This window comes from Nanorana parkeri, unplaced genomic scaffold (genome assembly GCF_000935625.1).
Source record: "Nanorana parkeri isolate BGI_ZX_2015 unplaced genomic scaffold, ASM93562v1 scaffold2313, whole genome shotgun sequence".
Classification (NCBI taxonomy): Eukaryota; Metazoa; Chordata; class Amphibia; order Anura; family Dicroglossidae; genus Nanorana; species Nanorana parkeri.
In genome coordinates, this window is record NW_017308581.1 from 203102 (window position 1) to 219699 (window position 16598).

General features: G+C 39.3%; 1 protein-coding gene across 1 annotated transcript in view; it reads left to right on the forward strand.

The window, feature by feature from the left end:
- DDR2 (discoidin domain receptor tyrosine kinase 2) overlaps positions 1-7754 on the forward strand; it is an 81025-nt gene extending 73271 nt beyond the window's left edge. Inside the window, exons 14-17 of the mRNA XM_018573280.1 lie at positions 2244-2435; positions 2693-2927; positions 5689-5838; positions 7526-7754. Coding sequence (XP_018428782.1) covers positions 2244-2435; positions 2693-2927; positions 5689-5838; positions 7526-7663 — 715 coding nt within the window. The 3' untranslated portion in view covers positions 7664-7754. The remainder of the gene's footprint in view (positions 1-2243; positions 2436-2692; positions 2928-5688; positions 5839-7525) is intronic.
- Positions 7755-16598: the final 8844 nt, after the last annotated feature.

Sequence of the window (16598 nt, forward strand, 5' to 3'; positions counted from 1 at the left end):
GGCAGGCGGGGGCGGGGAGGGAGGGAGCTGCGGCCGCTCTTAACATGTAAAAATCAATTACATGTGCAGCTACCCCGGAAGTAAGACTTAGCGCTATCTTCAGGGATTTCTGTAATATAAGACCTACCCTGAACTAGGTCTTATTTTCGGGGTAGGTCTTATATTACAGAAATCCCTGAAGATAGCACTAGGTCTTACTTTCGGGGTAGGTCTTACTTTCGGGGAAACACGGTAGTTACAATTCTACCCTGCTAACTTGAATAGGTTAAATGTTAACCTATTCAGGTTAACTGTGGGGAATTGTAACTATTTCTGCAGTGTGCTGGAGGTGTGTACTGTGTACCATAGATCATTTAACAGTTAAAGGAGAACTATGAGATGAGTGATTTCCACTCACCTCATAGTTCTCGCCGACCTGTGACAATGAGACTGTCACAGGTCGGCTCAGTAGATCGGGAGGTGAGCAAACACATACCAGGTTCGCTCACATCTCAATCCTGTCACGGCTCTCTGCCGTGACAGGGGGGGGCTGGATTGCCCTCTCCCCGCTCCATTCTGCCAGCACTGACTGGCGGAACGGACGGGGAGGGGGCGGGTACAGCTGGCTCTGCCTCTAGATAGGCAGAGCCAGCTGTCACTCACGCAGCTGGGCGGATCCCGTCATCTACGTCGGGATCCGCTCCGGCTGCGGCGTCTCAGTATACCGCAAGCTCTAGCTCGCGGTATACTGAGCTTAGGGTAACGGGAGGACGCTAGTTTGTGTCCTCCCGTTACCCTAAGGAGAACTATGGGGAAAAACACTGACCCCATAGTTCTCCTTTAAATGATCCATAGTGCCAGTAGGGAAATAGTTAATAAGATTCTGAGGTTTATTTTCTTTATATCAGTCATAAACTCTGGAGTCCTTGACCATTTGTAGGTGAGAAAACTAGGTGACATACACCTTCCACCCTTCTACCAGCCAGTACTCCTCACAATGTGTGTGTGTGTGTGTATTGTGAGATTTAGCTTTAAATGGTAGTGCATTAAGAACATAGTCCACTCGCAAAAAATTATTTTTAGGGCCCACTTTTTTTTAAAGTTCACACAAGTTTTCCCTCACAGGGGCTTCTCCAGCATAATAAAATAAAACATCACTTGTCTCAGCAAAATCACAGTTGTCAAAGTCTCACTGGATCCAGGTTTTCACTTTAACAAAACTTCTGCCACATAGGCTGTATACCACACACTGGCCACACAGGCCACACAGGCTAGTTCTCCATAACTTACCACACAGGCTGGTTCCAGGATGGAGCCCTCCTGACTCCTGGACAGACACCTCCTCTGTCTACCAGGTGGAACCCTGAACATTAGCCAGAAGCCTTTTCATAAGGGTTGTGCACAGGTGCACAATCATTGAATGATGGCTAATACTGAAGCCTGGACCCAAGAATGGAGATTTCGTCCTTCCCATTTCTAAATCGGGTTTTGCTGGTGGCAACACAAAGAATCCACCATTATCTGTAACACACCCTTATTTGGCAGCAGTGGCAAAATTATTCCAATCAGACATTCAATTGCCAATACACACACTGTCTGGTAGATTTTAAAAATGCATGTGTTTGTGTACATACAAAGAGGGGAATTTATCAAAACTGTAGCAGACAAAATCTGGAGCAGCTGTGCACAGCAACCAATCAGCTTCTCTCTTTCATTTTCAAATCTTAACTGAACAAACTGAAGAGAGAAGCTGATTGGTTGCCATGGGGAACCACTCCAGATTTTTTCTGCTCCAGTTTTGATAAATTCCCTTTAGTATGTCTTGAACTAATCGAGCATAGGAAATTCCCATGATCCCTCTGCTTCGAAAGCTTCTGAACAAAATGAATGCCAGGTATTAACCCAGCAGTCTATCTTTAATACACACACAGAAAGAAAGGTTTTATGATTTTTTTTATTTATTTACGAAATAAATAAAAATAGTGATAGAATGGCTGAGTAATAGAATTTTGGTAAGTTTCTAAAGATTGACAGTTGGTAGAGGTCCCGACAACCCCTGTTCTCTTCTCCCATTTGTTAAAGACCTTGCTCTACCTCATACCAAACAGCTGGGGAACTAAGCCATGTTGAATTCACAATAAATTCTTCTGTAGCAGACAACTGAATATGAATATGTTTTTGATGGACCCAACTCTCAAGATTGCTTACCATAATTCTAATATGGCTTTGCATTATGCCCTGACTTGTTCTTTCCACTTTAACAGAAATGACTTTCTCAAGGAGATAAAAATAATGTCTAGATTAAAGGATCCGAATATAATCCGACTACTGGCTGTGTGTATTACTGAGGACCCGCTATGTATGATTACAGAATACATGGAAAATGGAGACTTAAACCAGTTCCTTTCTCGTCAGCCAACAGACAGAGAACAGCCAAATGCCACGTTCAGCATCAAGTAGGAATCTTTTTATGCTTAAAAAACTTTTTATCTAGCTCTGGGTATGATATGTCTGATGATTGGTAAACTTTTTCACTGTAAATTTTTTAAGTGCATTGATGTGTATTGACGTAGTATAAGTATCAAAGTCATGTCCTAGGTGGACATGGACCTTTACAAAAATGTGTAAACTTTTCTAACCTAAGTGATATTGTACCTCTTCTCTTTTAATAGCAACAAATCTTTGACTGATTTGTAAAATACATGTTTTCCAGCTACTCAGACCTCAGATACATGGCTGCACAGATTGCTTCTGGCATGAAATACCTTTCTTCTCTTAACTTTGTGCATCGAGACCTTGCAACAAGGAATTGCCTTGTTGGTAGGAATTATACAATCAAAATTGCTGATTTTGGAATGAGTCGGAACTTGTACAGCGGTGATTATTATAGAATCCAGGGGAGGGCTGTGCTCCCTATAAGATGGATGTCTTGGGAAAGCATCTTAATGGTGAGTGAAAGCTGCAGTTTCCTTTTCATAAATTTACTGTGGCAGACACAATTTCCAGCATTTATTCATATAGAGCAATTCTAATCACCTCTACACCAATAATGCAGCATGTCCAGACAAAGTGATAATGAGCAATTATACTTGAGTCATCTAAAAAACCAACTAGAGCAATAGTTTATTTTTATAAAGGTCACTTAGAAAAACTAAGCCAGTAAATATCCTTTAGTTAAATCAGACCTTGCAATACAATGCAAGGTCAGTTTATAATGTCTGGGGCCCCTCCCCCCTATAGAAATCATGAAAGCATGTGCAAAACATACCTGTAAAGAAAAAAGTTAGATTTTATAATATTTTGTACGTACTGTCAGAAGGCGATTCTTACCCAGGCCTGACATTATAGGCAGAACTTGCATTTAAATCTTTAATATACTGTACATAGACGTTCTTGGCAAATTTGTGCACAATTACCCTTCACATACATTTGGACTGGATAGGGACATTTTAGCAACCAGAGAATTAACTTGCAAGCTCCATGCAGTTAATTCAGTAATCAGAATGGAACCCAGGGCAACTGAAAAAGCAGTAATGCTAGGCAATGAACAATATTTTCTGCTGGCTTCTTTTCAACATAAAAAGCGATGAATACAAAATATTACATTGACAATTTAACTTTTCAAAATAAAAACTGTCAGGTAATAGAACCAGATTATGATGTATATTTACTTTGTGCCTTCACCTAATTTTATCAAAAGTAGGAAAATATTTATGAATCATAAAAATATTATATAAATACACGATTGTCAGGAAATAGTGAGCTTGTCTTCTGCCCGGGTTGATCAAAGACGGCAAAATAACTTTGTACAATAATCAGAGATATAAAAAATATAACAATAAATGTAATTTCTACAGGGGATTATCTTTCAATAACATGAACCTAGGATGCAACAAAATATACAATAATTAAGGATATTAAGTGATTAAGCTTATAGTAAGTCACAATTTCAGAGATGTATAAAATACAGGTCAATCAACTATTCCGAATGAAAAGATTTAAAATCAAACTAGCCCAAGATTACTTTAGGCAGTCGTCTCCACAAAAAAGTATATTCATCAGATCAGTCTTATCAAGAAGTGCCTTAGGACATGGAACCTAAGGAAATCATTGCTGCTCGAAGCCTGTGAAGTTCTTTCCCACTGTTTTCCCATTTGGTATCTATAATGATTTGCTATATTTGTTCTGGGTGTGTCTATGCAATATCACACCTGGTCACTAAGGGTAAGTCCACTCTGGCTAACTTGTAAACTTCCTATGAAAGAATTGTGCTGTTTTTTTTATAATACAGACTTAAATAAACGTGTATATATACTTTGTCTTGTAATCTCAGTCATAATGCAGAATTATAGTTCTATGTGTTAATAGGCACTAGTGTGTGTCAGTCTTCTAGTGTTCCTTGGGCTGGTTTACCAATTATTTGATTCATTTCAAACATTTCAAACATTTACCTGATATTATATCAAATACAATACAGTTCTGCAACAATTTCCTTTACACCTTGATATTTTATTGTTATTCCAATGAAGGCAGATCGCGGTATACTGAGATGCCGCACCGGAACGGATCCCGACAATTATGTCTGGATCCACCCAGCTGCTTGAGTGACAGCTGGCTCTACCTATCTAGAGGCAGAGCCAGCTGTACCCTCCCCCGTCCGTTCCGCCAGTCAGCAACTGGAGGATCGGGCAGGAGAGGGGGGAATCCAGTCCCTCCCCTGTCACGGCTCTCTGCCGGCAAAGGATCGAGAAGTGAGCGAGCGCCGGTATGTGTTCGCTCACTTCCCGATCTACTGAGCCGACCTGTGACAGTTTCATTGTCACAGGTCGGCTCAGATTATGATTGAAAATTACTCACCTCATAATTCTCCTTTAATGGGGAAAATAAAATTCATTCAAAGCCCCCTATGGCTGGTCCACTTGCCGATTGGGCGACTAGGTTTTCCCAGGATAACATTGCTTACTCATATCTAAAGTGATATATATAATTTATCAGAATTGATTATCTATTCCTTCTTACATCCTAGGCAGTTAGGTTACAATCATATACATGTAATTATTTTCAGAAATATATGGGAATACAAAATCTTCTCTACATTATGCAATGTAAGTTGTTTAAAATTGTCTTGTGCATAAGTAAGCTGTACAACGTAGTTGTCAGCAGTTCTGGCCAATGAGTCACCTATGTTTATCCAGAAGAAATAAAGCCCTGTGTTATGTAGCCTTTCTATTTTAAAACAATAGCTTGGGGTCTGAATTGACTATGAGTTTCCTCTTCCTGGTTGTATATGGGGCTGTAGAACATCTCAGTCTCCTCAGCTGTATTATAAATGGGTACATTTCTTGCAGTATCACCAGATCTTGTTTTATTAGTGAATTGTTGATTCTTCTATATCATTTATGATATAGTCAAACACCTCTTCTAGACACAGAAGATTTCCTCACCAGGTGGCCCCATTTGAATTTCAACACAATGGAGAGAATTTAGTGTTTGGCATTTGACCTTACTCTGTGGGAAATGACTTTAGCTGTATAAACATTTGGCAGCCATCTTGTTCACTTCCATACAGGCCTAACTGGCGTGTATCATAGGACACTTGTGTTATACTATGAAACAGTTTGTTAAAGAATTTGTTTTATAAATCTGTTTAATTTGCTGAGCTGTTATAATGAAAGAACGTTAATATGAATCTTTACACTTTAACAACAGGGTAAATTTACAACAGCAAGCGACGTGTGGGCATTTGCAGTTACTTTATGGGAGATGTTGACTTTTTGTCGTGAGCAACCCTACAGTGAAATGTCTGATGAGCAAGTAATTGAGAACACCGGAGAATTTTTCAGAGACCAAGGAAAACAGGTAACAGAGAAAAACATATTAATCATGTAGATTATAATGCAAGGGCATACAACAAGCAGTTGAGCTTTGCTTGGCCTTGCTCTGAAAATCTTAATGGCCCGTTCTGCACTTGTGTTAAGGCAACATGCTGTCATGGGTTAAGGTACTGCATTAAGACAGCCCATTCATTTTGATTAGGCTGGCAGCACACCTAAACACACCAAAATACCCACCTGCAGCAGATTTGGCAACACAGCGCACGCAGTGTATGTTGTGGTGCGCTGTACTGCAGGTGTGCTGACGGCCGCTAATTACCATGATGCATAATTGAGAATGGGCACTTACCAAAGTAGGTCAGTTGAGGTCAACTAATGTATATCCACTTTAGTAGTGGTGGTAAACATGGTAAAGATAGGGGCCCTCAAGTGTAATCCTGACATGTCTAGAGGGCCACACAATAGCTTAATTTTTGTTAAGGTGCTATGGTTTTTTATTAGGATGATATTATTAGTTTTAGTGGTTGTCAGATAGGGCTTTAATTTGTTAGCAGATAAGTCTACATGTATTTTATTTCCTAGTATAAGTTTGGTCAATATAATCAATGATGCAAAGAGTCCCGATATTTTTGTGTGTTCACTCTCTGCAGTTTAAAGAATTAAAAAAGCCAACAAGCGCATGGGAGTTTCGTCATCTCAGCATCCCGGGTCTGAGACTTCCACAATCTATTCTGCTATTAAAAAAACCTGCCCATTAGTATTTTAAAAAAAAGCAAACAAGCTTCACTTACACGTTCACAGATATTCGCAGGGAGAATACCCCTGCAAGTTGTTTATAAATAGAACCCCTAGTGTAACATTAAGATACATTTGTATGTGCATAGACAGAAATGAGCACAAAAGTGAAATTGTGATGAATAAAATTCAGACTTTGCTGGTATAGATCTTTTTTGTAGAGAACTGTTGCTGCATTGTGAACTACTGTGTTACTCAGGTTATTCAAAGTATCGGCTGCCAGTGCATGACCCACACAATGCTCTTTGCTGTTACTTTTAAACCCAGCCTACTCTTGTTATCCTGTTATACCTTTTAAAACATAAGTACCCAACACACAAAGAAAACCTAATGCATCTGGTGTATGTGCAAAATAAATAAAGTGGGTCTGAACTAAAAAAATAAAGATTTGCTATGTTACAGGGAACATCTGAAAATGTTAATTGTACCCAGCAGTACCCTGAAAAATTTAATTTTCTTCTGGAATGTCTCCACTACACTTCCTGTGCCTACAGCCTCATAGCTGCATCTCTGCAGTGTAAGATCTAAGTCACTGCTGCTTCTGACTTCTGGTCTCAGGAGATTTGAAATGAGATTTGGTGATGTCATTACTGTGCTCCTCAATGTTCTCTTTGCTGGAGGTTCTGACATGAGTCAGCACAGCCCTATTTCTATATATGTAATAGGAATGAAAATGAAGTTGGCCCTAACTTCGCAGCTATAGCAGCCTCTTCTGGGAAGGCTGCTTACAAGATTTCAGAGTTTGTCTGTTGGAATTTGTGGCCCTCTGGTCAAAAGCACATTTGTTAGGTCAGGTACTGATGTTGGCCAAGAAGACCTGGCTTGCAGTCAACGTTATTCCTCATCTTTTCTGTGTAATATATTAATTGTAGTATTGATAATAAATGTAATAAAGCTTTGATTTTGTATTTTGCTAGGTGTACCTTCCTCAGCCAACCATTTGCCCAGATGCAATTTACAAAGTTATGCTAAGCTGTTGGAGAAGAGAAACTAAAGATCGCCCCAGCTTTCAAGAAATCTATCAACTATTGCAGCAGTCTGGTGTAGAAGATTAATCACTGTGGATCTATTATTAATCACCAAATAAATTGTAATGAAATATGTATATAGGACATTGGAAGGAGTCATTTAAATGGCTGACAACAATGGAGGAATCCTAGGAATATCATTCCATACTTTTACATTTTTACATGAGCAACAATAGCATTTCCGCTCAAAATAAACATGGTCTTCTAATATATAAAGTTACATATTTAAACATGTCATGTAAACAAGTAAACTGATTTACTTGATTCCAAGTTTGACCAGAATGGGCCAGTACCTTCAAAAGCAGTGCAAGAGCCCACCCATATTCATCAGAGCCTTCATCACTTCACCACACAGTGTTTCTCGTCACATCATATTATTTATTATCATCTGCTATGTGCTGCAATGTTTTACTAACAGAAACTGTTGCTACTTTTTGACACCAAATACAATCCCTTACAGCCATTTTATATTTGGCAATGTAAGCTGTAACCATTTTCTACTATTTCTCACTTATTTGTAAGCCCATATACACCTTTGCGTTTTGATGCGTGCTAATGTATGTAGCATTAAGGCAGCACATTTATAATAAATGTGCTGCTGACACACCCTAATGTGCCTAAAATCATGCATGACCCTTTTTTATAACACAACACTGTACTGTTTTTTGGCTTGCATGGCGGCATGCTACAACACGGGTGCGTTTCCTAAGTGCATTGGGCTGCTGTTCAAAATTAATGCATGTTATTGCAACGTGGAAGTGTGAATCCGATCTTAATGGATCAAGGTGATAACCACACTACTGTCACAAACACATATGCAACATGGATAAGACTAGTTATAGGTATATTAGTCACTTAGGGTCACTAAGCAATGGAATTGAAAGTGGTCAGCAAAGGGCTATAATATTTAAGATCTATTTTGTGCTAGTCCTCTTTGTACTTTAATAAACCAGGTCCCTGGAGATCTCACAGTTTTTTTGCCACTGTTAAATAAAGATCACCATATATACAGTTTAGACACACAATCGGCTGTTCACAGTAAATATATACATACATTATTGTTGTCATTAGTCACTAAATACCACCTGTGTTGTACATTTTTTTTTTATCTGCAGGTCCTTCCTTCGGGCACAAAAACTTTTATTTTAGATATTCCTTAATAGCCTTAAATATTACAGGAAGCTCTTGCACAAAGGCATACATGACGACATGTCTTTTGTACTTAGATAATATTTGCTTATTCCGGAGTTCAGCTTTACACTAAATGTGCCATTCCACACATTTTAGGCCACAGAGAAAAATTTGCATCTCTTTTTTTTAAATCTCCATAATTTTTTAGTAGTAAATTTAGAAGATACTGTATATAATTGCCAAACGCATGTCAGCCATTTTGTGGATTTGTTTCCTTTGATTTATTTAAAGCTGTACTATAGAAATATATATAAATATACCAACTAATTAAATTATATCTAAAGCCAAAACTTTTTCTTTCATTTTGGATAGAGTAAGGAAGGATTACAATTGCTAAATTTTTTTCTTTTTTGCCATCTGTGTCACATTGGGATATATTTCCCTTCACTTTCTGTCCTGTACTTAACAGGAAGTGAGAGGATATCTTTTCAATGTGAGGGAAATCTGCTCTTAGGTGGTTTCACAGGAACAAGTATGCCTGTTGGAAGATTTCCCCTCCATTCCTGTTCTTGTGGCAACTCAATGGATCTACCTTCACACTCATTCCCGGTAACACTGGTGATCAGTACAATTAGAAAGAAGAAATCTCCCTAGTGGGGACATAGACAGCAATAATGACCTGGCAGTGGTTCTAACCCCTCAACAATCTATCCAAATCTACAAAAAAGTTGCTTTTAGTTTGACTTTGTTTTCTTTGAACAAATCAAAAATATAAAATATTTGCCTTGACTTGATATCAGCTGCATCAGTTACTTCTGCTGTTCTCTTGTATTACATTTTTTTTTGACTAAAAAGGTGTTGTTTCTTGTGTATATATTTTAGATGTAAGGCTTAAGTAAAAAAAAAATATATATTTTTTCCTAGCAGTTTTTCGTTGCGCAGTTACAAGCTTTAGACACTATGGGGTCTATTCACAAAGCTGCCGAGGGCAGCCGAGTGAATGACCGATCAGAAGTGAAGTGAGCCGAACACTGTTCGGCTATTCACTTCAGGCTGGTACGGCGGATTTCAGCCGTATATCGGCTGAAATCAGCCGTACATCGGCTTGCTTCGTGTGGCTTCGGATCAGCCGAACATGCTCAGCATGTTCGGCTGATCCGAAGCCACACGAAGCAAGCCGATGTACGGCTGATTTCAGCCGATATACGGCTGAAATCCGCCGTACCAGCCTGAAGTGAATAGCCGAACGGTGTTCGGCTCACTTCACTTCTGATCGGTCATTCACTCGGCTGCCCTCGGCAGCTTTGTGAATAGACCCCTATATTTGGTGATCAGACATGACACAGTTGTCTTGTTGGATAAAATGTTTTGTTATCCAATGCTGCTGCTGCTCCTCTGCAAGCACAGCCCTACATAAGCTCAACTTGGCCAGGAAACAAATATTTAAATTACATACATTATATATATTTGTATTTTTTACCCTTTCTATGACTGTCACAAACAGAAATAGAACCATAATTACTAAAATGCAACTTCTCCTGAGGACATTCAATATAAAAATCATCATAAAAAATAAAATAACTTGAATTCATAACCTTTCATCTTTTATTCAACAGGTATAAATATTTTCAAATCTTAATTTTTTTGCATATGGTACTGGCATTCTCATGATCCACTGCTGTTTTACCTGCTATTTTGTCCATTGTTTAGTTTGCTGTACATAATGTCAAAATTTTAAAACTCCATTACTGCTTATACTTCTGCTAATACGTCTATGCAAATTTAATCTGCCATATTAGATAAAAACATTTTCATTATTTTTCATGTTTTGTTGCTTTTAATTATTATATTATCACAATGTTGTGCTGGCAATATTAGGCTTTAAGTTGGAACTGAAATTGTGCTGTATCCCCACCAACGCCCCTCTTTCTAAATAGATTACCACTCTAAAGCTGGCACTGCAAGCTGAAGGAGAAAAAAAACTTGATTCCAGCCATGCAAAAAAGCACTTGATTCCCCTCCTACCCTTTTGAATCCTGTTAGTGTGGAGGGGGGAATCCTATCAAGCTGCTGTCACTGTTCGGCTGAGAATTTTTGAATGGCCCTTTGACAAAGGTTGATTGAAAAATTGACTTTGGATGAAAACAAGGGTGCCGATGGAGGCACACACTGATTGAATTTCCTACTAATTCAGATTAAATTCAAGCAGTGTATGACCAGCCTAATCAAACATTTCTTCCTTAAAGCAGACCTTCATTTAATAAATACACTTTCCACCTACCCAATTCTCCCCCCTCCACAGCATGAAATAGCAGCTCTTCTTTAAAAAAAAAAAGTTTTATATACCTTTTTATTCTTTAAATTAAGTCATTAGCTCTCTGACTCCATTCCTGCCTAGTCAATAACAACATAGTTTGCCTTTCCCTGTAGCCTGTTGGGAAGCCTGCAGCTTCCTGAGCTACCAATTCCACATATCTCAGGTGGCTGCAGGCTTCCAAAGATCGCAGATCGCGCTTCATCAGAGGGCTGGCTACAGGAATCAGGAAGAGAAAGACAGCCCCTTGATGACATCAGAGAGGAAGATGGCATGGCAGGATGAGACCTGGAGTCGAAGAGACTGGTGCGGGAGAAGAGGACAACGCTGGATCCGCCAGGGTTGAAATTATATTTATCCAGCATAAGAAAAGCAGAAAATATAAGGAGCACAAAAACTATTTTTTTTTGGGGGGGGGAGGCTGAAGTTCCTCTTTCAGCCTCCAATAAAACCTGTATATTGATGACAGCAAGCTCTACATATCCACTCCAGATGTGTCTCCTCCATGTCCCAACGATCATTTTAAATTGCTGCTAACCTAATTATCACTTTTCCATTTTATACCATTACCTGGCATATTAATACAAATATATAAATGCTCCTTCAAAAAAAAAGATACAAATAAATGTGAGGCTGAAAAGTACCCAGTTTATCAATCCAATCTGCCTCACATCTCTTGAGGGTTAATTCACAATCTCCTCCTCTCCACTTGGGCTGAATTGGTTGACCCACTGTTGCATTGCACCAGTAATTGTTATCGTGAAATGCAGTTTACCTACACTATATACACTGAGTGGCCAGATTATTATGACCACCTGATGTTTGTAGGCAAATTAGCTATAATTAGCTATAATTTCTCGCTGAAGTTGCTAGAGGGCCACACCATTATAAATAGGGAAGCAGGTTGTTTACCACAACAGTAGAAGTGATTTTTTTCTGAAGATATGGGTAAACAATGCGATTCAACAGCCTTTGAACGTGGGATGATTGTTGGCGCTCAAGCCATGGAGCGAGTATCAGCAAAACAGCAGAATTCGTTAAATGTTCAAGAGCAGCTGTTGTTAAAGTGTTTAAAGACTGGACTGTCAGCCGAAAATCTGGGTCTGAACGTGCGAATTTTGGTCAGCGACTAGTCAATGTTCGGGCAGAACGGCGAGTGGCAAGACTGGTACAAGACAACAGAAGGGCAACAGTGCAGTGTCAGATTCCTCGCATCACCTTTCAACATCTCGTGGAGTCACGTGGCGGCCCAACAAAGTCATCTCGTGGAGTTATCTCGTGGCCCAACGAAGTACTGATGGGGTGGTCATAATAATCTGGCCACTCAGTGTATATATAGACGTATGTAATGTTACAGAACAGGGTCTCGAAGGATGTGTAGGCTACCACTGCAATCCACAGTATAATACAGTATCTTTAAACACTATATTCTGTACTTCTTATGAGAACCTGGTGTCAATGCCCTGTCAGTGGTATAGATTTGTATGCATGTTTTACACTTTTTCCCTTTTGAAAGTTTTTAGTTAGCCAATGCTTCAACCTTAAAGTTTCTACATTTTAAGTATCCAGCACTGATTTATAAACACAACATTTTCATGGTTACTAAACAAAATGTAAAAGTAAAAGTTGCCTCTGTATTTGATATTTTAAGTTACATAGAACGTTTAAGAATGTGTATATTCATTTTGTAAAGGCTAACTGTAGGGTGAGAGAGGAAAACGTTACTGGAAAAAGAAACTGGTTCTAGGTAGACATGAACTGCCTTGCAAATGCCTAAGCACCCATTGTCCCCCACAATGGCACTGTAGTACTGCACTGCCTACATGCACGGGTTCCCCGCAATGCTAATTCCTTAATGTGCAGGGCTGTATCCTCAAGCTCTAAACACATGATCTGCTTGGATTTCAGTCATAAGGGAGAATTTATCAAAACTGAAGCAGACAAAATCTGAATCTGTGCATGGCAACTAATCAGCGTCTGTATTTCTTTTTCCAATCTTAACTGAACAAACTGAAGCGAGAAGCTGATTGGTTGCCATGCGCAGCTGCTCCAGATTTAGTTTTTTCCAGTTTTGATAAATTCCCCTCATAAAGAATTATGAACAGCCCAAGAAAGGCTCTGCCCAATTGTCCTCAGATTGTGCGCACAGTCAAGCCTATTACTAGATCAGCATCACTATAAGTGGCAAAAAAAACTCTTACGATAAACGTTTATTTGCTTTTTTGGTCTGTAAAATATATGATTATGAGCATTTTGTTATACGCTGTATGTTCAATAAGTGCAAAAAAACAACCTGTTGATCATGTAAGAAATTCAGAGCTGTCCTGTGCACAGATTTCGTGTAATCGCAGTCTGACATCATTCCTTATAAATTTCAGTCCAGATAAAGCACAACAGAAGGATATAATCTGTGTGCATTTCTGGCACATCAACAGTTAATTTATTGTGCTAGCATGCTCTTTAAAAGGAATAAAACATGGGGAAATGTGCAAATATTGTAGAGATGTACTGTGCATGATTTTTGGATGTCTTTGTGTCCTGACATACATTTTAAGGCTGTATATTGTGTGCACACGCAATGCAAAAGTGCTCCTGCAGAGGGGACAAGAGACCCATTACTATTATTAGAAAAGTGTTCAACATCTGCCTTATGGTTGTAAAGCATGTCTAATCTTCTAAATACAGTGGAACTATAAAACATGTAAAATGTCTATGTAAAGTATGTTCTAATGTTTAGCAGGAGAAGAATTATAATCATTTTAATGTATATTTCTGTTACGATGGGCTTTAACTTTTAAATCTGATAATTAAAACCAAATGGTCAGATCCTTGAATCATCACTAACATGCACATCCACTGATCCATGTATTTCGGGAATTCTTCCCAGTTATGTATAGGACTGAATTATATCTATTTATCACCTTACAGAAGAATAGAACATTGAGTTAAACATTATATCCTTCCCAGTTGCTTGCTATGGCAGCTCTGTTCCTCCACTATGCTTTTTCTTGCACCGTACTTGGACTAATTATTGTGCAATCCATCATATTATGTAATGGCAACTATACATGTATAGAACCCTTTTGTCATGCTTTCCTACTATTTTGTTATATTATAGTGTAAATGAAATAAAATGTGAGTCAACTGGAAAATGTATAATTCACATCAATAACAGCTAAGTGAAAATTGTATAATGTTTATGGTGTAACTAGAAATAGATCTACTTAAAGTGGTTCTAAACCCTCCCGTTGTTTTGCCTATATCTACAGCTGTCAAGCAGTAGATATAGGCAAACAGTTTTTTTTTTTTTTAAAACACGCTAAAACAGCGGTTTAAACTTACCTTTTTTTCTTTGCGCGCTCCCACCCGAGAAAACGAAACTGTTCGGGTGGCTGCAAAGCATCTTGGGGCTGGCGCATGCGCAGTTCGGTTTCTCGGCCGGGAGACGAGCAGAGACGCAAGGTAAGTGTATGGACGCGTGCACCTGCATGCAGACACCGCTGGATCGGAGGGACAGAGCAGTCAGCGCTGGATCGGAGAGCTGCCGCACCGCTGGAGGGACAGATGAAAACATCAGGAAAGAAGAAGATCGGAATAAGAGACATCATTTAAGGTGAGTGCTAACATTAACATGGGGGGGGAGGGGGAAAAAATTTGACTTTAGCCCTCGTTCACACCTGAACGTTTTGTAGCGCGTTCTACGCTCGACGAACGCTCTACAAAACGCTCAAAAATATAAATCCCATTGTATTCAATGGTCTCGTTCCCACCTTGGTGTATTTCCGCCCGTCCCTAACGCGCTACAAAACGGCCCACGCCTGAAAAGGTACAGGTACTACTTTGGGCCGTTTTGTTGGGCGTTTCCATTGGGATACAGCCAAGTAGCCTTCGGAAACGCGTGACGGTCGCGCAACTTTTTTACCGCGAATCGCGTGACGGTCGCGCGAAAGACGCGCATATGCAATACGCCTAGGTGTGAACGAGACCTTAATGTCACTTTAAAGTGTACTCCTAGTTTTGCTTCTTCATGTTTTGGATAGAGAATGGTAACATAGTAACATAGTATGTAAGGTTCAATAAAGACCAAGGTCCATTCAGTTCAACCTATGTATGTAAGTGTGTGTGTGTGTCTGTATTTATCTGGCTTTACAACTTCCCACATCCCTGTAGATTCTGCAAAAGAACAAACTCATCCAGTAGTTTCTTGAATTACCCCTAGCGAATTATAAGATTGAACCCCCTCTCTTCTAACCTCTTGTTGTGTCCTCGAGTTCTCAATACAGTTTTAGGATTAAACAGTTTGTTCCTAATATTGTGGTCCCCACTGATGATTTTGGAGACTGCAATAAGGTCCCCTCTTAATCGCCTCTTTTCTAAGGTGAATAAGTTAAGATTTTGAATGCAGTCCTCATAACTCAATACCTTTAATTAATTTTGTAGCCCTTCTCTGAACTCTCTCCAGTTCCAGGAAGTCCCTCCTGAGAGTCGGTGACCAGATTTGTACCGCACACTCAAGATGGGGCCGAACCAATGATTTATAAAGTGGAAGTATTACTCTTTGATCCCTTGCTACAATTCCTCTTTTAATACATGCCAGTATCGTGTTAGCTTTGCTGGCTGCTGCTTGGCTTTGCTTACTGTTGCCAAATCTGTGATCTATGAGGACCCCCAGATCTTTTTCTATGTCTGACTTTCCTAAAGTAACACCCCCTAACCCCCCTCCCCCCCTACATTTTTCAACATTAAATTGCATTTGCCATCTTGTAGCCCATGCCTCAGATTTGCTTAGGTCCGGTTGTAGTGCGAATATCTCCTGTTCGGAATGTACTGCTCTGAATAATTTAGTATCATCTGCAAAAACCGAAATTGAGCTATTTAGTCCAATCTCTATGTCATGGATAAATAAGATGAACAGGATCGGTCCCAGGACTGAACCCTGGGGCACCCCACTCCCAACTCTTGCCCAATTAGCGAATTACCCATTTATCACTACCCTCAGTTTTTGCAGCCAAATTTCCATCCATGTACATACAATTTCATCTAGACCTGTAAACCTTAGTAAATGGATTAAACGTTTGTGGGGAACTGTGTCGAATGCTTTAGCAAAGTCCAGATATACTACATGTACTGGTATTCCTTTATCTAATTTAGTACTTACTTCCTCATAAAATGTTAATAGATTTGTCTGGCAAGAACGTTCCTTCATGAAACCATGTTGGTTTCCACTTATGATACTAGTTTTGTTAGTAAATTCCTGCATGTAGTCCCTTTTATGCCTTTGAATATTTTACACACTATTGATGTTAAGCTGAAAGGCCGGTAGTTACCTAGTGCACTTCTTTTCCCCTTTTTGAATATTGGTACTACATTTCAGAGGGACCGAGCAGAACAGAAAAAGAGTTAAAAAAGGTAAAAAAAAGTAAATAGAAAACGATTGTGCGGAGCTAGCAGTGACAGCTAGCTCCGCCCAATAGTTTCCTATTGTCCGGCGTCTCTGCTGCTGACATTAAAAAAAAG